The 22250-nt window shown below is 37.7% G+C and overlaps 1 protein-coding gene across 1 annotated transcript in view; it reads left to right on the forward strand.

The window, feature by feature from the left end:
- The window catches only part of arfgef3 (ARFGEF family member 3), a 66681-nt gene extending 56974 nt beyond the window's left edge, over positions 1-9707 (forward strand). The window contains exon 41 of the mRNA XM_067610862.1: positions 808-9707. Within this exon, the coding sequence (XP_067466963.1) occupies positions 808-999 (192 nt within the window). The 3' untranslated portion in view covers positions 1000-9707. The remainder of the gene's footprint in view (positions 1-807) is intronic.
- The last annotated feature ends 12543 nt before the right edge of the window (positions 9708-22250 follow it).

Consider the following 22250-nt stretch of genomic DNA (forward strand, 5'->3'; position numbering starts at 1 on the left):
TATAGAATAAAAATCAATTTATTACAACTTTTGTCACTTTAAATCAGCTAATCTGATCAAAGTAAGGTGAGGTCAGCTAAATGTTTAAGATTTTGGGTTTGCAAATATATATACTAACATAGGTGTGAGTCTGATAAGGTATATTTTCATGGCATATATGATAAAATGACACTCAGTGACCCAAACTGTGATGTGCACGTGTGGTCTCTGCTATCTCCATGTTTTTGACTATATGTTCCCTCAGGGGGTGTGTTTTAGATTGAAATGACACATTTAGGCTAAAGAGAAGTTATATTGTTTAGGATTAGGATTGGAACTGGATTATATGTTAAAGCAGGGATTAACATTAAAGTCGGTTTAGGACTTTGTTTGGGTTGAACAAACCTTTTGTTTTGGTTTAACGTTCAAATTGGTTGTAAATTAGTTTTAAGGTATGGTTACTAAAGCAAATTTGATGACCGCAGAAGCTAAGTCAAATACAACACTGCTGACTGAGACCTGTTAAATGTCCAGTGGCAGCAAGATACAAGGTGGTTCATATTTACTCTCAAGAAAACGAGAAATGAGCCAAAAATACTCCTAAAAACACATGAAACAACTGAATAAATCACAACCAGTTGCAAGTGACAGTGCAAAACCTGTGCAATCAAGATCAAAAGCTTTATTGGTTTTGGTCTAAAAACGCCAAATTAATGACTGGTATGACTGTGAAGGAGCTTGCATGTAACTGGTCAAGCAACTTTGTGTGTGTAAGAAAATAACAGTGTTCAGCGCTCTTATTAAAATCGTCTTCCTGTCCCTCCGCAGGCGTGGACCAACATGGTCTTGACTCTCCTCAATCAGGTCCTCCTCCTGTCAGATTCCTCCTTCCTGGCGCTCCAGCCGGCGCTCTACCCCTGCCTCAGCCAGCTCTCCTGCCACGTGACCGACGCACGAGTCCGCCAGGCGCTGCGCGAGTGGCTGGGCCGTGTCGGCAGACTCTATGACATCATCGTGTGACATCGCTGCGAGAGAACGCGGAAGTATCGACGACAGGTGCGGTTGGACGTCGGTCAGTGAAGGACGTAAACTGATGAAAGAGGGATTAGATTGGTGGGGTAGACTTGTTTGGCGCCATCGTGCGATCATGTCAGTATGCAGTTGATTGACGAAGAGCCGATTGGTTGGTTGATGGCGCGATGCGAAGGATGAGATGTGTGGCACACTGTGACATCATAATGTCACAATAGAACGGATTGGTGGAACGATGGAGGGTTTGACTGATTGGCAGTCTTTGATGTTATCGTATTGATTGGTGGCAGGTAGGATACTGACTGGACTATGATTGGTGGACATCACATGACATCAGGTTTGAAGATATAATTGGCTGATGAATGATGTAGGGGGAAGAATGGAGGATTTCACTGGTTTGTCAAGGATTCTTTGTGTGATGGAAGTTATTTGATAGCGAATGAGTCTTTTCTGCCTCTTGTTCCTACATTTATCTCCACATACACAAAATTACATGGAAGTGCACAAAAGAACACACACACACATTGATGGTGTCAGAGCTTTTAAATATGATTTAGACTAAACTGATTTTGTTCATCATTATCATCACAGTATTGTCATTTGCCACAACATGCTCCCACATAAATGATAAATGATGTTGAATTATCGCAGCTCTAACTGGGCTGCAGACATAAATGTCAATTCATTGTTCGTTATTATTATTTGGCCATTATCCCTTTTATTAATTAAGTTCCTTGCTTATATTATGTTTCAATATTGCCAAAAAATAATTTGGTGGTGATACTGAGAGTACACATAAACAAAATGTCAGTTATAATCCCTTTGTTAGGTCAAAGCTGAAACAAGAGTTTGGTTTACAACAAATGGGTTAGGTAAAAATTGTAATATTTGTAATATTTAATGTAATAGGGACGAAGTTGCCTCCCCAGATCTCCGTAAAATTAAAACAATTCCTTGCAAGTGCTGGGCGATATGGACAAAATCAAATATCATATTATTTTTGACCAAATATCTCGATATCAGTATTGTGACAATATTGTAGGGATGACTATTGATGTTTTCACACAGTATTTACACAATGAGATTTTTGATAAATGATCATCAGTAATGTGAATATAATGACTAAATGGGTAAAGACAAATAATAGAACAACTAGAGCCTGTAATGCCTTTAAAACCAGGAAAAGACAACACATATGCCATATCATGATATTAAGATATCCACAATCTAAGACGATATCTAGTCTCATATCACGATATTGATATAATATCGATATATTGCTCAGCCCTAATGCCAGCACTACAACTGATGCTAAACTAATATTTATCTTGACAGTTTGATAAATGTGGACTACTGTGGTCCTTGATGAGCATGTGACAATCAACATTTATCATTGCGCTGGGTCAGATATTACATGGTCCGGCATATGGATTTAAAACCAGTTTTGTTGTTAGAGGAAGTTGGACAGCCGGACATGAAGATTCCACTCTGGTTATTAAGTCGTCTCCTTTCAACACATTAAACACAGTAGATTTAAAGTTGTCAGCAGGAATAAAACAGAAGACATTTTATCTGTCAAAGAAGTGTTTCTGAGCCACCAAAGACAGGAAGGTAGAGCACAAACACCTCACTATACAGTGTTTACTGGCCAGATCATTATGTCAAGACCAGATTTAAACTAAAGTCATCATCACTGATTATGCAATGATGATGCAAACAGATTTGGTGTGATAGACAGGCAACAGATGACAAAGTGAAACCATGAATTTAAATAAAGTTTTTTTCACCACTGTGATATTTCCATATGATGAAGCAGCACTGTTGAGGCAATTCCTCTGGAACTGTTGCACTTAACTACCCATCATGCCATCTGTTCACCTTTATGAGTAATTCAGCACCCACTAAAAACCTTTTATTTAGTGGTTTAATGTCTCATCTTGCTGCAATGATGTAGGAGTGTACTCCAGGACCTTGTGACATCACTGGTGGGTGCGGTTATGGTGGAACAAAACACACTTCTGACCACACCCAACAGTGATGGTAAAGGCCTTAAACTTTCATCCAAAGAGGGGAGTGAAACACTTTTTTTCAGCTGTCGGTTCACATAAATTACAATCAGAATGAAACCTTTTTTAATTGGGGTAAACTTGTTGTATAGCACATTTTTCTGTTTTGCCAATCACATCACTAATTCAATCTCATCATCAATCGATGTGATACTAAAGAGATTTTATCGTTGTACACTCTCTGGAGGCTTGTTTCATGGGGAAGTTGGAAGAAATGCAAGGAGGAGAACTCTAGTATGCCACAATCTTGAACCGACAGGTAATTTATGAGAAATGTTGTGTATAAACCAGTGATGAACACCAAAGATGATGCCAAAAGCAAACCACAAGAATCTTGGAGATCACTTGCATCAAAAAAATACAGTCTCTGTGTTTTTAATCACAACACCTGCTGTTCTATTTGTTTTTGGGGTTTTTTTGTGTGTGTGTGTGTGTTTCTTCAGAATCAGAGAGTGATGCCATGTTACATCTGATGGATAGTTGATGCTATTTTGAAAGGGAAAAGAGAACTTTGATGAGAATCTGTGTTTGCATTTGGTCTGATTGTATGTGAATGTTTTCTATATCCAGCTTTAAATACCGTGGCCGTTTTATTCACTTACACCCGAATGTCTTTGTTTATTATTTACTCTTTAAACCCTCTGGAATGACTGTTTTACCAAAATGGAGCAATCAAGTATTTATTTTAACCAAATGCCACATACAGTGCGTGTATTTTAACATTTAATGCCTATAATATACTATACATGTTACTATTTCGCAGTTTATGTATGTACATGTATTTATGTAAATTATTTATGATTTCAAATATTTAATGTGTTGTAGGCTATTGAGCATATTCTATTTTTATTAGAGTTGTTTTTCACTTGTTATCTTCTCACTTGATGCAGTATGTGCTTGTAATACAGTACCTGATACAGTGCCTTTTTTTTGAGCATTGACACTGACACAAGCAAGGCACTACTGACACTGTCAGTGTTTGGGGTGTGATTCCCACTGGGGCTGTTGGTGTTAATGATGCCTCTGGGTTTAAACAGTTTCAAATTCATCACATGTTCACAACAACACCTTTTTAAATCCATTCTTCATCCCAAGTCACTCAATATCCACCTTCTTTCTTTAATCGAGAGACAACTGTTACACATTAGGCTCCAACTAGTTTTCTCTTTTGATCAATTAATTGATCTTTTAGTCAATAAAATCTCAGAAAATACCCATTCACCTTTCCCAGAGCTGAAGGAGACATCTTCAAATAACTTGTTCTGTCTGACCAAAAGTCCAGAATGCAAAGATATTCAATTTACAATTCTATAAAACAGAAAAGCAGCAAAATGTTACATTTCAGAAGAGAACATCTGGCATTGTGTCCTCAGTAAATGACTTATGACAAATAATCAATTATCTAAATATCTTAAGGACATTTGCTGTGGATGTTTTCAGTGTCCAGAGGATGAATTCTAATATTTTTGACCCCCTGATTTTTCCTTTAGCACCACCATCAAACCACCTGCACACAGGAAATATCAGAATCTACCAGGGTTGATTGATAAAATTTACTGATCACATTCCAGCTCCCCTGACGATGAACCTTTAGATATGAAAGCCCCTTCCTGAAGCACCACTTAGAGCCAATTAAAGTATAATATTTTTTTTATCCATATTATTGATAATATTCTAAAAATGGCGGAAATCATAAGTATGTTTTTGTCTTGTCCAACACTTTGATGGGATGTAATGAACATTGTAGCCTCTGGAAAACACTAGAATGACTTTTTATTTGTTCATATTTCAATACAAAGACCTTAGAAGCATCTCAACTATCAGCAGAAATCTTCCACTTTTTCCTTTGTGGTTGAATTGTTAAACTAATGCTGCTGTTCTCATGTGGACAATACTAAAGATACAAGAAAGTAAGGTTATCAAGTACAATGTAGACCAAAGAAAATAAACTGTGTAATTACACCCTTTGTTTTGTATCACAACACATACAAAGTTATAGTTTCTAGTTTGTAACGACCAGCAGAATGAGCTGAATCTGGACTGACCTCCATTCATGCCACTGTGTATTTTAGGACAGATTATGAATGAAAGAAGAGAGTGTTTAACTGATGCTAACTTCACCAGCTCAGACCATATTGAGGGCAGACAGGCAGGCAGATCGGACAGGGCGGGGCATCTGAAGCTCCAAAGAAGATTTACTCTTCTTTGGTTCGTCAGCAGCTGAGGGTTTTTCCCTTTCATTTGCACTCGTTGCTCTCTCTTTCCAACTTTCTCTGTTGCTTCGTTCACTGACGCACACTTCCAACCTTGGCTCCTTTCTCACCTCCGCAAGTTACAGAAATTGTGAGAAAGGTGTTGGGGGAGGAAGTTATTTGACCATCATACAACTGATGAAGTATACTGGCACATTAAAGTTAACATTCACCATCTTATTTTAGTGTGTGAGCATGCTGACATTTGCTAAATGCAACTGAGGCTGATGTTATCTTGCAGGTATTTTGTCATAAAGCAAAGAAATGAGGGTGACATGAATGTGTTTACCACATTTCATGGTGATGCATCCAACAGTCGTTGAGACATTTCACTCAAAACCACAAATGTCAACCTCATGGTGGCACTAAAAGGAAAGTCGGGGGTTCACCAAAGTCAGTAGGATTCATCCAATAAATGTCTGTACAACAGACATCATTGTCCTTACCTTGGATAACAATGTGCTCTGGTCCCCCAAATTGTGTTGTGCAATATTATTCAGTTTTCTCTTAAAGAAAGCATAATAATAATAATAAAATATAATTACTAACTCAAAAAAAGTGTATTTAGGTTTTTAATATTCTTTGTGTTAGAAATATATCAAATCACATGTAGCCTACGATGTTTGCTGCCACATTGATTAACAGTATCCCTGAAACTTCTCATCCCAGTTCCCTAATTTTATAGTGTCGCTCCTTTGCACTTTTGCTCCCAGGAAGTAGTCATTTCCAACTGTCTAGTATGTGAAAAGCAGCATTAGTCTCTGTCCCATCCTGTCTGCTTTCCCGTCCTCCCCAGCCCCTCCCAGTGTCCCTGACCTGTCCCTGTCTGTCCTTATTCCCTTCTGTTTGAGGGCGAGCAGCGAGCGGACAGATGTTGTCGGCCATCAGTGTGATCAGCAGCAGCAAGGGAAGGATTTAGTTGGTGTTAAGTCCATGATGGCGTTTCCATCTAAAAAGAAAAAAAAAAAAAGTAGTCGACTAATGTGTCAGTGTCATGCAACGATTCTCCACCGACAGTTTGTGTCGGCTTCCACTTCGCTTGGTTTTTTTCCAATACGTTCATTCTCTCAGATGATGTTTTGTGTGTCTATACAGCATGACGTCGTTCACATAATGGATATTTCTTACGCTGACTCCAAATATGAGATAAATCTTTTGTGTGCACTTCTGAGTTTTTACTACTAACGTACATTTGACATATTAGAGCTGAGATTAAGACCAGATTGATTCATGAATGTAGTGACTGTGGCACATTGAAGATCATCACGGGCACAAAACTTCATCTGCACTCTAAGCAGATTTGATGCACTTGGGTATAACTCAGTACTAAAGAGGAGAAGCAAATCCGTCCGCTGTCACGTGTTCCATCACCAGAACAATTTCATGAGAAAGTCTTTGTTATATTTTAAGCTCTGATTTGCCCGTTTGACAGCTCCGTCTTCTATCCTTGTGCTGGGAAACTGTAATTGCATTTCTATTATTCATTCTCAGTAAAATCATCTACACTTTTGTGCAGTTGAGGGATTATAGGGATTCTGAACTAAGTGAAGAGGTAGTGACCTAACATACTCGCTTTTCTCAGAGCTCAGACAGATCTCTAATGTATTTTGAAAAAAAAGAACTTACTTAGCAAGGGGGGAAAATCTTTGGTTAACAAGGTTTACATCTAAGATGCCAAACTAAATAATATTCGGAGAACAGATCTGATGAATGAGCGACATGGTCAGTTAGCCGACAGACAGTTTGTTTGTCTGGCCGCTTTGTTGTCTTGATGAATAAATGTGTGAAGTTTAGTTTTCAGGAAAGCTAAACAACAGTCTGAGAGCGTGGGAGTAAAAGGAAAGCAGCTTTGACTCCAGGCAAAACACAGCGGTGTCCTGTTGACACTGATGGAGAAATATATACATGACCCAGACATCTGACACAGTTTTCTAGAGTGGAGGATCACATGTCGGAGGGCGGCATCAGAACATATAGAACCAGAGAAACCAGGCAGTCAACTAACAACAACCGAACAGACATATTTAGACTTAACAATCAAGATCCTTCAGTTTGATCCATGTCCAAGATTTTTTTTTTTCTTATGGAGGAAGATTTAAATTTTGCTTCAAGAGCCAAGATGGTGATGAAATTCATGCAAAACAAAACAGACCATGTAAACTTGCATTTCACATACATTAAGCAGAATTTGCTCAAAATTATTGGTATTCTTGAGTATTTCTGCACCTTACTGAGGATCTATGACAAAACAGCTCTGTCAGGTAGAGCTGCTGAAGGCAGAAAAACTTCACAAATTGGAAAATCTGAGTCATTTGAGAGCCAGAGAGCTTTCTGCTGAACAAAGACTACTCCTTTAGTTAAATTTCTGCCGTTTCATTTCATTGTCCTCCTGCTGTGAGAAGGTCAGTACATTAGTTTAATTGTCCTCCGGTGCTCCTGACCTGGTCTGTGATGTGCCGATTATTATCAGCCATGATGGATGTCGCTGTAATTGGTGTTTCCACCTGTTACTTTTTAATGCTGATTTGTTCTTGAGTGTGGGTGCACTTCTATAGTATCAAGACAAATGTTGCGCTCAAAACTGCAGGATGTCTTTAGGACTGCAAGTTACAGTTACTTTCATCATCAATTAAACTGTTTCTTATTTTCTTGATTAATCGGTTAGTTGTTTTATCTATAAAATGTCAGAAAACAGTGAAAAAATTTCACAACACTGTTTCCCACAGCCCAGGGTGATGCCCTGAAATCAGAAAATATTCACATTTGAGAAGCTGGAAGCAGATAATTTGGGCATTTCTTTCTTAAAAAAATTGAATCAGTTAATCCCCAACTACTGTGATTCTTGAGTAACTGTCTAGTGATCAATTAAATGACTAATTGTTGCAGCTCAGGATGTCTTTGCTGAATTGTATTTAAATAGCACCTTAGCTAATTAGCAGTGGGACATAAAGGACAATTTGGGGTTTTGTTGTAAACAAACTAGGTCTAAAAAAATGTTGAATGCTTTTCCTTCCTCTTAAAACATTTGCAATGCCGCTTTTTTTGAACAAGTATTTTAAATGCTGCATTATTTTCGAGCACATTTACTAGCTTACTGTCCAATTCTTAACTGCTTTTTCTTGTGCATAGTGTTGGTGCATTACAGCCACACCGTGTTAAAAAAACACCACTGCGTAGAAGCTACTAGAGGTCAGAAACTCCACAGGGTTACTTTTAAGCTGTAATCAGGTCTAACAATGTAGTAAATTTAAAAAGAAAAATGGTAGTAATTGGATCCACAAATGGTAATCTATACTAGTTTATTCAGCAATGACAGTTGTAAGTTTTGTACTCATATCTATGATCTACTCAGCTACTTTAAACCTTAAGTGCACAACTGTAATTTCTGCATTTAGCTTAGATAGCATTGGACTGAATTGTATCTTTCCAGAACGGCCATTTTCACAGCAGATGTTTTGTCATAGTAGAAAATATAAAAGCAGGTGTTACTCCCAGTAAACCAGTAAACCATGACAGTGTGACAGTGAGCCAGGACCCTGCAAATAAAGCATTCATTATATCAATAACTTGTCTTTTTTTTGCAGTTGCAACATGTCAAAATATCTTCTGTGAAAATTTCTGGGCTTCATAACGTTCTGTTCCATTAACAATTAAACTGCACTTTAATTAGTTTAATCTGTCTTAACTGGAAAAACTGGATCTTGAGCTCCACCTGCTGAACTTGAACCCAACCACTGACAATGTCAAGATTGTTGATCTTTCTTCAGTTAGGTGGAACTAGTTTTTTTTTTTTTGCTCTTAGGTTGTTTGAGTTGTAGTTTCCACTACTTAAAGCAGACAATGTTAAAAAGGATTAAGGCCTTTTTGTTTTATCCAGATGCATTAAATTTCCTACATGTACATATGTTTTTGTTGCTCAGACAAGAAGACTCCTACTGTATGTATATAATGCAAACAGACCCCTTGAATGATACAAACTCAAAACTAGGAGAGACTGCGACTGTTTTTTGGAATGGCACAACTGTAAAATGTGTGACGTATCCTTCAGTATCCCTGCAGAAAGTCCTGTACATCCGTCAGGTCGGTAGTTTGGCGGTTTTGCTTCCTTCGCTGACCACGAACGCACCGCAGCCCAGACCGACATCAGCAGCTCAGCTAATATTGTGACTGTGATTTCTAAAAGTGTATTTTTTCCTGCTTTTGATATGAAAGAAAAGCACCTGTAATCTTTCTTCACGATGTTTCTAACTTGCTCTGGCTTTGCCCTCTTTTCCTCTGAGCTCTGTCTTACATTTGTGTAACAGCTGTATGTTTCAAAACGCTTTTTCCAGCAGGCCTGTTTGCTCTGTGTGTTGTACAATAAAAGCAGTTTATCTCATATGTTTGTCCTCATGTTGTACATTATGTTTCATATCTTCACATCTATGACAACAATCTGTTTAAATACCTCAGACGGTCATCTTTGCGACCCACAAAAATGGTTCACTTCAAAATGAGGTCAGAGAACTTCAGAGGAACTATATATTCACAGCAGGTTGCAGTAATAACTACTGGATCAACAAATTTGGTGATATTCATATGTTGAAGCTTATTTAAATCCAGTAAATACCATGATTTAAGTTTCTTGTAGATAATAATTACTTGCCCCAGGCTCCCAAAAGTAACAGTATCTTTAAATAAGAAACTCATACCTGCCGTCTATCCCGTCTTTATTTGTATAGTACAAAAAGTATAAAGAGTTAACAAGTTCACAACAGTAAAACAGAGTAAAGTGTAAAAATGCTAAAATACAAGAGAAAGTGTAACAGAACAGTCAAACAAAAACAAAAACAGGATAACAATGTTGCAGTTTAAGACTTTCTGGTAAAAGAAAAGCTAAAAATATGACTTTATATGACTTGAATGCAGCATTAGACCTGCTTTAATAGCCATCAATGTGCATGTAAGGTTTTGTTTTATGCAAGAGAGCTATAATGAGCCTATAAGTCATATATGCACATTTAAAAATCAATGTTTAAATGCCATAAGAATCATTTCTGTATTATATTGTATTAAGTCTGATGACAGCAGGGAATCCCTGTTAGAGAGAAGGTTCATCTGCTCTGCTGAAATGCCAATAAGCAAAGAAATGGATTGTTTTAGTTGATGAAGGAGACAACCAGGTAAGATACTAGAATAACCTGATGACTCTAAAGCTTGTAGGAAGGAGTAGAACAGAGGGTTACAGAGGCTCATATACTTGGACATCAGAGTAAAGTGGCAGTTTGAAAGCTACAAGATCACAATGTAAAAAGAGATTTTTGGTAGCTAATCATATGACTTTTACAGTGGAGTATTTGTTGGTGTTTTCTTGCTTTGTAGAGGAGTCACACACTCCTCCATTCTCACATCTTTTACACACACACACACTACATTGTGCTGCTGCTGACCACTCCCAGCAGCTGTAAATCCTCCCAACAGGACCAGTGACGTCTCTCGTCTCCGCTGGACACACTGTCTGTCTGCTGCCCTCATTCCCTCCCCCCCTCCTCCCCCTCACAGTCATTATTTCAGTCTGATCACTTCAGCCCTGCAGTCAGTGTCCCTCTGAGCTGTCAGCGGACTCGTCCTCCTCATCTCGACGTGTGCAGTATCTCCTCTGAGCGCTCTTGGCCCCTGTGGCCCCTGGCTCCGGCTGGGCTTCAGTACCCTCCATCATGCGGTCCCTGCTGGAGAGCAGCTGGATGAAGTTTGGACCTGCAGGCCGGGACTCTCTGGACTGGTCGCCCGGACCCTCGGCTCTGCCCTCCACCGACAGACTGGCACCAGTAAGTTTATTTCATGTCGATTAATCAGTTCTTCTCTTATCATTAATCAACTGATCATTTAATCAAAATGTTAAAAAAATAGTGAAAATTGAATTGCCAGAAGATACTAATACAGACCTGCATGTTCACATACACTTGGCTGCATATACTGTATCTGCAAATGATGGTATTTTGGAATTTGGCCAACGACATGATATAACAAGGTTTGTGAAAAGCAGGATGAATGCCAGATGAAGTCGTAATCTGACTGTGTTGAATGTCGTGGGTAATCATGGCAGTGTAAAAAAGTGACATCTTCAAGTTTCTGTTTTTAACTTAAAAGCTCAAATGTTTAAGGCTATTATTTCTTATTAAACTGTAACAGAACTGCATAACAAAATCTATATTTATTTTACTCACTTTCTTAACTAACTGATACAATGATGTGAAATTACTCCATTACGTAAAGTGAAAAAAAAAAAAGTCTGAAATTACTTGAAGTTTTAAATGAATTAAAATCCAATTTCTATGTCAAGAATAAACCAGTAACCAGTTGACTTTTCACTATCCACACATGAAGTACTTTTTAAGTATAAAAGAAGATTTTCATCTTCTTATTTTCCCCTCCTCTATGATGGCTGCTGATGCAAAAAAACAAAATAACAAACAAAAAAAATCTTCATTAAAATTTCAGAGGTTTTTTGAGTGCTCATATTTATTATGTATTTAAATTAAACATAAATATACAGTATATTTATGGTTGGTTACAGAACAGATCAATTCATTTGTTAAAGGCAAAACAGATGTTTGTGACAGAGAGCACCCTCTGTTGGCCAGATGTTATCTGAGACCCAACTGACTCCACTCTTCTCTACTCAATGTGATTCATAAATGTTGATTTGCTCTCAGATTTTTTTTTTTTTTCACTGTAGGCTTCGGTGTTTCTCATTGACTCTCTGATCTCGTCTACTTTTCTCTAACAACGAGCAGGTTTATCACCCTGATTTAATTTACACAAACATGAAAACCAACATGTGAATTAAAACAATTATTTTAGGTTTCAGGAAGGCAAACATGGTTTTCATATTTTAATAGTTTTTATTTTCATGTTGTCTTTTTGGCCTGATGTGAAAATGAAAATTCATAACAGAAACAATCAAACTTTAGACAAAGTACTTAGACATAAAAATTTGAAATTTCATAAACAATCTTGTAATACACCGACACACAAACTACCTAAATGAACAAGTGTAAAATATGTGATCATATGTTTTATTCTATTGGATCTACTGGATACATTAACATCTGCTGCAGGTTTATTCAGCAGATTAATATTTCTGAGACTTCAATTAGTATATCCATATTTTTCTGAGACCCACAGTTTGTCTTTTGGGAGGATGATCATGTTTTATCTATAGATTTGTTTTTGTATGGAAATCTCAAGTATTTTTGCAGTTGTGTGAATAAGGCATTATTCATGATGCCATGTTCATTCATTTAATCACAAATTTTATGTTCACCCATAAACACGTGTCAAAAATAACTTTTGTAAGAGTAAAATGTGAAATGAAATGGAAAATATAATATTTTCTTTTTATATCTGACTTAACAGGCCCACCAGAGTTCAGGCGAGGCCATAATCAGCGCAGGATCCATCATCTACATCACCATAGCAACCGTCTCTTTCCTCCTCCTCTTCCTCAGCGCCCTCGGTTTTCTGATCTGGCGTCGCAGGCGGGGCTTCAGCCTCAGTGGCAAGTTGGGACTGGCCAACGTGATCGCCCTGGAGGACCTGCAGGACCCGGAGAGGAACTGCGAGCTGCTGTCATCCATCCGACGCAGCAGGGAGCAGCACCAGCTCCCCAGCTCCAGCTCAGAGCAGGATGTGACGGACGGCGTGTTCCTCATGGTCTACCTGCCCTCACCATACGAACAGACGCTCACCAGGATCGCCAGAGCTGCCAGCACAAGCAGCTCAAAGGATGTGGAGCTGCTGCCGCCGAGCCCTGGACCGGAGTTTGGCAGCAGATATGGAGAGGATGGGATGAGGCTGAAAGATGAAGCTACAGAACAAGAAGAAATTAAAAACTGAATCGAGCTTGGGAGGAGAATACACTGTAGAGGAGAGGAAGAGAAAGAGAAGAGATAGAGGAAGAGAAAGCCATAACCCATCCCTCTCCAGCAACAGCAACACCTCTTTGCAGATCTGTGTACATATCTGGATGTAAGCAAGGAAACACTGGATGTTTTGGAAATCTGTAGGACACATTTGGTGAACTGAAATCCAGGACACATCATCTGTCATCAAACCTTACATGCACTTGGAAAACTATCCTTTTCACAGACACGTTCAAAGCAGCTGAAAATTCATGACTGATACAGAATTTGGGGCTTGTTCAAGAACAGGACAGTCTTTTTCAGACCCATCCTGCAGCATGTACAGTATAAATATGACTGAAGAAGGTGCAGAATCGACTCAATGTTTTTAACTTAACCTTTTTACACTGTAAATCATTCCTCATACATAGCCTGGAAGTTGTTTTGTTTGCACCTAGGATTGTAAAAAAGCTGTATATCTGTATTAAAACTTTCTATTTTTTACTCTTATAATGTGTATTCTATCTGTAACACTGCAGTAGAATCCTTTTAGAGTTGTATTTTCCCCATTTTGACCACACATCAAAGTGAGCATCAATAGCACTTTTACAATCCATCATGGAAACAGAAAAATCTTTATTTTGTGATAATGACATTTGTATTTATATTTGATGTGTGATATTTACAGTATGTTTACTTTCTGTCTCATTGTTTGACCTTTGGATACAATGACTGACAATAAAGTGGATAAATCTGATTTCTTCAGTTCTCGCTCTGTTAGTTGTCCAGCAGTATGATGCAGTATTTTATAACATGTTTTGAAATCAAATTAAAAGTGTAATTAATTCACATTATTTCTCTAACATGATATAAAACAGAATTTAACACACAGGTACTTGACACATAAGGTTAAAAAGGTTGTTTTTTATCAACTTTTAAGTCAGTCTGTAAATTCCACATGAATTAAATCTTTTAAAAAAATCTTTATTTTAATTTCAATTAATCTTATGATCACAAGAAATTCTCTGTATTTTATGTTTTCATATATTTTACAGAAATAAATGGGTGTAGGATGTAATCTGTGAATACTTTCTTTATTAATTATTTGAATAATTGTATAATTATTCTTCATGTATTCAACTTTTGGAAGTGGAAAAATTTCAAAATGTTAATGTTAATGTTAATGTTAATGTTAATGTTAATGTTAATGTTAATGTTCACACCGAACCAAAGTAACCAAGTAATTATCTGCTTATTTGATTTACCCCATACTTTTTGGAAAAAACGGCCTGTAATACATATTTTTAAACCTGGATAAATTTGCTTTGACATAACAGTCATTATACCTGACATGCAAAACACTTACTTTAACAAACAAACAGTTTTCTGTGTTAAAAAAAGACATACCACTTCTCTCATGTGCTTCTTTCCATTACAATTAGACATGATGGGTGCTTCCTCAATTTATGGTCACATGACAAAACATGTGCACAGTTGCCTAGATATAAGGGGTGGGTCAGTTTACTCACTGGCTTATCTTACCCTGCTCCCCCCTACTTACTCCTAATATGCAAATTAGCCATGAGCCCATGTTATGTTATGCAAATTAGCCATGTGAAGTCTGTGTTTGCACAAACTCTAATGGTTAAAAATTGTTCTAGTAAGAGGTGAACATGTGAATAATGGAGATTTATTTTCTTTGAGTTTAAGAAAAATGTAGTTGAAAGTGACAGGGCGAATATAATGTATTTATTTTTCTATAAGGTTATCAACTTACTGTTGAACAACTTTGAAGAAATCCTCAATTAATCCTTTAAGAGTTGCATTTTCCCCATTTTGACTAGAATTGTTAAATGGAATTGATTGGCTTGGGCCTTTTTCAAAGTTAGGTGTTGAGGCAGAAAATCCCAGGAAACTGGCCATGCGAGCCAGGGAATGGCAGTACTACCACTGATCCTTGTCCAAATTCAGCATGTGGCGCTGCTGGACTCCATGCTCCACCTTCTGTTGCATCTCTGCACAGATCTCCTCCTCCATCTGGGCCTCAGATGGTTAAGTGACAGAGCCGTCCAACGTAGTCATGGTGAATCGGATCTGCAGAGAAAAGAGTGGATTTCAGAATAACCAAACTTTGGTTCCTTTGTGAGATCTCATCGGTCGGTGCTGCTGTGCACAGTCCAGCAGGTATTTTCTGATAACATTCTGTCAACTAGTTTTCTACCTCAGTAACTTCTTGTATCTCCCAGATTGCCTTTCAGGAACCTTTGAAGAACTTGGCTGAACTTTGTAGGTGCAGAGAGTCATAGGAGCAATGACAACATCTGCAACACAGTGCAGGTTTTTAAGACTGAATACCTGTGGACACCTCCAGTTCACCTGGCAATAGAAGTTGGGGTGGGGACAGATGAGATTGCAGATGCCAATGAAGAACAGTGAGGGGAAGGCCGGGGGAATCAGGAAGCGGTACAGAGGTGTGATCAGATGGCTAATGATCTCCAGACCCAGCTGAGCCGCATCCAGGAATGAATACTTGAAGTTGTACCCGGTGCAAAACAGCAGGACGTCAGCCTCGCCCGCTGAGCCGTCCTACAACAGGTCATTGTATCAAAGGGTAAAATATAGTTAGTTTTCATCTGAAAATGTTTTTTTTGTTTGTACCCATTTTTTTGGCATTTTGCCATTATTTACAGTCAGTAGAGAGAGACAGGACACACAGGGAGAGAGAGATAGGTGTATGACATGCAACAAGAGTCCCACAGCCAGGAGTTGAACCGTGGATAATACAGTTATGTGGTATGCGCCTTAACCTTTAGGCCACTGGGCTGTCCCTGAAAGTGGTTTTATATTTAATTTAAATATAAGCAATTGCTCAAAACTTTAAAAAAAAATACAAACAGAGATGACATGACACCTGGTGGAGGAATAATGGAGGATTTCTGTTCAAAATGTCAATATTAAGAATTAAGATGATGCCCTTCTCCCCAGTCTAATGGACCTTACAGCTATGTGTAAATTAATTAACTTCATTAAATTAATTAATTTCAACATAGAGTTAAGATATGACTTAAAATTTAAACCTCCCACTAGCAAGTTGTAAGGAAAGCTCAAGTTTGTTAATTGAAGGTTTTTTCAAATTTTCATTCTATATTAACTGTTGTCATGGTGACACAATTAAAAAAAATGATGGGGACCAATGTTACAAAAATGTTCTTCACAGCGGGAGCACATATACTGTAACAGAATACATCCCCTTACACCTGTAATGACTCTGACATGCACACATTGGGGCTGCATTGCATTCAGTCGAGAGTTGGGAATGGCTGCAGACATCACTTTTTTGTATTTAGGTGTTGACTTTGGTGGAATTTCTAATCGAGATAGAAGTTTTCCAGAAACATTTATTGACATTTTTGACCATTTGTGATCATATTAACGTGTACTACAGCTATTGACGCCGTTTCAATTGATAATGATTGATAGCTGAATTATTAATGAGGTAATGGACAAACACACATGTCATATATTAACTAGTTCACACATGACATACATGACATTCTCTTTTTCATTATGGTTTGTTGCAGGCTTATTTGTTTTTGTCACTGTTTAGCAGTGTCTTTCTCTATAACCTGATTGATGCACTAGATGAAACGTCACTGTCTGTGACAATGTTTTGATTATTGTCAAATTAGACAAGCTACAATCACCAGAATCTAGTCACCTTTAGTGTGAACACACTACATGAACAAAACTGGATTAGTTAGTTTGTAGGATTAAATGGGGACACAGCTTTTCAGTGCATCTGCTAATAGAGTTTAGTGACTTGGAAACAAATGTTGCCATCCTCCTGGACAGCCTCGATTGGACGGCCTTGTTGCATCCTGGAAAGTAGAGGACAGTTAAAACGAGGGAGACCATGACTCAGACTGACCTGGAGAGAGAGAAATTAATAGTAAGGGCAGTTTTCCATAACTCTTTTGAGGATATATTGCCACCAATTATTCAAATTTAAATGTGGTGGCAATATAATAGTGGAGCCTCAGGCAGGAACACAAGTCATTTTATAGTCAAATGTTCCCTACATCCTCCAATCATGCCCTTTACCCACATATCTCACACAACAGGCTTTTCCATGTAAACATAAAAATGTTTTTCATACGTGTTCATGGTGATTAAATGTTGTGTGTGTGTTGTGAGCTCAGAGGGATAGTGTGTGTTAAGCTTGCTCAGATTTTTTTTCCAGAGCATCACATGAACAGAGCCACATCGCCAAACTAAAAGATCTAAACCAATAGTGTGTTTAACTGCTCTTTTTACTTCTAAAGTAAAACATTTCCAAGCTTATCTCCAGAATGTTGCCCTAAAAAGACAAAGAGTGAGATATGGTCAAATCATGGACATGACCTGTAAATTACATACTTTAAGTCCCTATTTAGCATTTCTAAGCAGAATATAATCATTTAATAAATGGTTTATAACACACTATAGTGTAGTTGTAAACAGCTATAAGCGTTTATTAATTAATTTGTTGTGTTTAGGTGAAGAGTAATAATTGCTGACAAATATCATACATTAATAAACACTTAAAAATGTCCTTACATATGTTTATAAGGATATTATAGTGTGTTATAAACCATTTATTAATATTTGTTACACTGCTTATAAATGTTAAATAAGGAGTCTTTAAGTAAAGTGTTAGTTATATGGGTACATACATTACTGTATATTACATAACCATTTCTAATTTGTTTTGCCACATATGAACAAAGGAAACCAACTGCATAACCATTAAAAAATGTTCATCATGCTTTAGTTGCTATGAGCTAATATTGTGGGAAAACATATGGAAAACATTGTAATTGAGCTTTTTGCAAATACATTAAGTATCAACATTTTTAATGATATGTTAATGAAATAAGTTTTTTCAATTATGTTGCCAAAAAACCTAATTACCCCAAACATGAAGCCAGAGTCATACGGAACTATGTTCAGCAACAAGAAGAACAAGGAGTCCTGCAACAGATGGTTTGGCCCCCACAGAGCCCTGATCTCAACATCATGGAGATAGTCTGGAATCACATGAAGCAACTGAGACGCCTAAATCCACAGGACAACTTTGGCAACTTCTCCAAGATGCAGGAACAACCGACCTGCCAAGTACCTGAAACACTGTGTGCAGGTGAACCGAGGAGAACTGCTGCTGTTTTAAAGGCAAAGCTGCTCACAGCAGATATTGATTTACTTAGGTTAGGTTTAGGTTTCTTCTGATTACTCAACTTTGCATAAAGTTAACTGATAAATAAAAACTACTCATGGCATTATTTTTGAAAACATCCTCACTTTACTTTTAGTTTACTTTTAACTTTTGCATGATACTGTATATACACACAAAAATGCATGTGCACGCTCACACAGACATATAGTATACAATATATGTATATAGCAAACTCTGTATTAACCCTCTGCCACAATATCTGATAACATGTTTTGCATGAGTCAAATACTGAGCAGCTTAAACCTTAAAATCAAGATAATACTGTTGGAAGCATGTACATGAAGCTCTAAAGACATACACACATGACAGCACACTTCTCTCCATGGAGGATAGATAGTTTGGTGAATGCTTTGCATCACTTCTGTCTAAGGCAGTTTGGGCCTGGATATACTGTCAAGGCCACATTTACGCCGCTTGCTCTGATTCCACAAATCCTATGGATGGTCAGGGAAGGTCATTACACAGTTTTGTTAGTTGCCTCACGTTGGCCAGTAAGGCCATGGTTTTCAGACCTGATTGAGCTGGTGTGGGGTCATCTTATGTAGCAGGTAGATGAGCAGCCTTTGCATTAAATCCCAAATGCTTTCCCTCTGTGGTTCTGAGATGATAGGAGAGAGAGGAAAAGAAGAGCTAACATGTGCAGGACAGGAAGGCATTTAGACACATATGACAGGAAGAGGAGTGTTTGTAGTGTGGTCCTGCTCCTGTCTTGGTAATTCACCTCTTGGACTTGACTTTAATGAGGAAAAAAAAAATTCTCAATACAGTATCATCACACTTTCTTTAACATGGCATGGCACACTCACACTCAATACAGACATATGAGCTGCTGTAGAGTGTGGTGAATACTTCCTTATCTCTGTCACACCAACCTCTAGGAGTTGTTGTGACTACTTTATCTGTGGCTATACCCATACAGATACGTCAGGATATGCTTCAGCATGAACAGATATTCTGTGTTTCTCTGTCATACAGGAACATACTGTTCAGATGCATGAAACAACATGGTTTCTATGACTGTCACTAAACATTTTTAACCTTTCAGAGGTTCACACAAGCATTTATATATATTCATACAATAATTTCCTTCAAACTTCCGAACTCCAGACTGCACCTTGCAGGCACCAAGCTGGGACTTGCTCCTTCTGTTACAGTGTCTCACTCAGGCTCTATGTGTGCCTATTGGTCATGCAGAGACAGAAAGCTGTGTCTCTACTGTAAAGACAACTTTTCTTCTGTCTCTCTGCTCTGCCAAATGAGTCAGAGAGTTGCGTAACCTTTCTGTTTCTGATATTGGAAGGGATATGGAACAGGGTTGTATCTTTGGTTTAACCTTGCATTCTAGCCAAAGTGCTTAATACCCAGTCAACAAATCAGGTAGTGATGCTCCTTGCAGACAGAGTGAGATGAGTTACTTATGTTGTGTCCTGCGTGGCTCACCCTAAGTCTTTAACTGGGAATTCACATAGAAAGTGAGTGGCACATAAGTTCGTTCTATCTGTTCAATCTGCACCGACTCCAACCTGTGTTCAGCGTCTCTGTCCACAGAACCAGCCATCTGTCAGTAGCAACTCCTGGGGAGCTAAGAGGACAGCGGCCAGCCAAACTGCCTTCACCAGGCTGACAGCAGAAATTTACTGAAACAAAATAGTTTTAATGTCGGCTACACAGGAAAAAATCAACAGTGTTTGTATTTATTGATTCATTGATTTTATTTCCTCACCAACAGAGAGCAAGGAGAATTTGCCCCTAGTGATACAGGCAAGATCACAGGCAGATTGGCAGGGCCGGCTAAAGGTTATCCTCAAAGGAAAAATAAATAAATAAATAAATAAAAATTTGCCAGTGGGTGTCATTCCTCATTTTCTTTGCTGAGTTCCTGAGAAATACACTTTGCACCCTTGTTCCTCAGTTTTTCATTGGCCCTGCACATGAACCAGGTGCACTGAAAGTGGGGGGTAGGATACTATCTGGGGGTAGGTAGAAAGGTCCAAACCTTCAGGTGCGAAAGAAAGAAAAAAAGGAAGAGGAAAAGAAAACCCAATCTAGAGGTATGTCGTCCATTTTTTGTGTAACGTTAGACATTTCCTTTGTAGTAGCCGGCTAGTTAAGTTGCAATATTAATGCTAGATAATGATGCTACAATAGCTGCTAGACTCAGATAATGTTACAGATTGAAGGATATGAGCTAGCTATCTGGATAACTGCTCCTTCCTACAATGTAAGGCATTATGCTGAAGTTTCACTGACCGATATCAGTGATAATGCTAACGGTATATCCATAAAAACATAGATTTCTGCACTGGGTTGCACCAGGTATGTGTAAGCTGGCATGAGCCACTTGGCATCGTAGCAGATTGTAATAAGCTAATGTTAGATCGATATTGAAATATCAATAAATTAGGTGTCTACTGGAATACTGTGTTGCACAATGGCAGCAATTAATGAAAAATTGATGCTGTGCAGCAGAAAAACTGCTGTTTTACCATCAGTGAGTTCTGTGACATTTTATGATTTACACCTACCATAAGAGCTAGCTTTCCATTTAGCGCAAGTTCATGTTAGTAAAGTGGGCAAGATGAATCGATTTTAAAATACTTTTAATCACTTTTAAGGTCCCGTCTGGTTTGGCACCTCCTTATATCTTTGAGCTTATAAGATATATAACAAGAATAACAGAAATAAATGAATATGCACACTGATATAAAGCTGACAGCAATCATTATCATGTACTTTAAATCATGATAATTAAATCCAGGTACGTTTGATTATATTTTTTCCCCCTTTTATTAAATGCAATTTTAGCATTTAAGAAATACATCTCTCTGATTGTGTAACACAGAAAAGCTAAAAAGCTAAAACACATACAAATAAGATGAAGTGAAAATGAGGTAAAGACATTTAGAAAATACTAAAGGTGAAATGTGTGTTCCTGCAGACAAGTCTATAAAAATAGAAATCCAAACAATCATGTAAACAAATATGCAAATTGATACTCAATGCAGCCAGCTTAGAACAATAGTTAACAATAGATACACAGCGGTTCAACCAGACACTATTTACATTTCATTTGTTTTTGTCTCCCTTTCATTAAAAACAGTTTTGACAAGTAGAAATACAAGTTTATGAGTAAAAATAAAAAACAGAGTATAAATATGATAGGATACAAAAAAGATCCATTATTATGAATAAAGAAAGTTAAAAAGAAGAAAATTTGAGGCAAAATATGAATGATAATTGATCTGGGTCTTCAATAAGGGCACGAATCAATGTTTCCATTCTAAAACATATTGGGCTATTATTTATTCTGAATTATTATATATTGTTCCCAGATATTAACTTGTTATTCAATATTATATGCATAATTATATACATTGTATGCATGCAGGATATTGTATGTCATACATAGTCAATATGTAAGTACAGTTGACATTTTGCTCTACATGTTAGTGCAGAAACTGTAGATACAACATCTTCTAACTTGATACTGTTTGAATTCTGGTTAAAGGGGAAAAAAGGAAGTAATCATCATCCCAGCAGCAGTAGTGGTTAGAAACCTGCTGCAGTTCAATGACCTGCTCTTTTATGTAACAGGTCTGATCCTCCTGAAGAATGGAAGGTTTTTTTTGGCAACATCACCTTACCTAACAGCACTAATAATGATGCTGTTATAGAGCTGTTATGGCCATCAATGCTATGTATTCCCAGATGCATGTCTTGACTAAGATTTATGTATTTGTGACCCATATGTCTCTTGTATAGTCTG

The sequence above is a fragment of the Thunnus thynnus genome, chromosome 14, assembly GCF_963924715.1.
Source record: "Thunnus thynnus chromosome 14, fThuThy2.1, whole genome shotgun sequence".
NCBI classification, from domain to species: domain Eukaryota; kingdom Metazoa; phylum Chordata; class Actinopteri; order Scombriformes; family Scombridae; genus Thunnus; species Thunnus thynnus.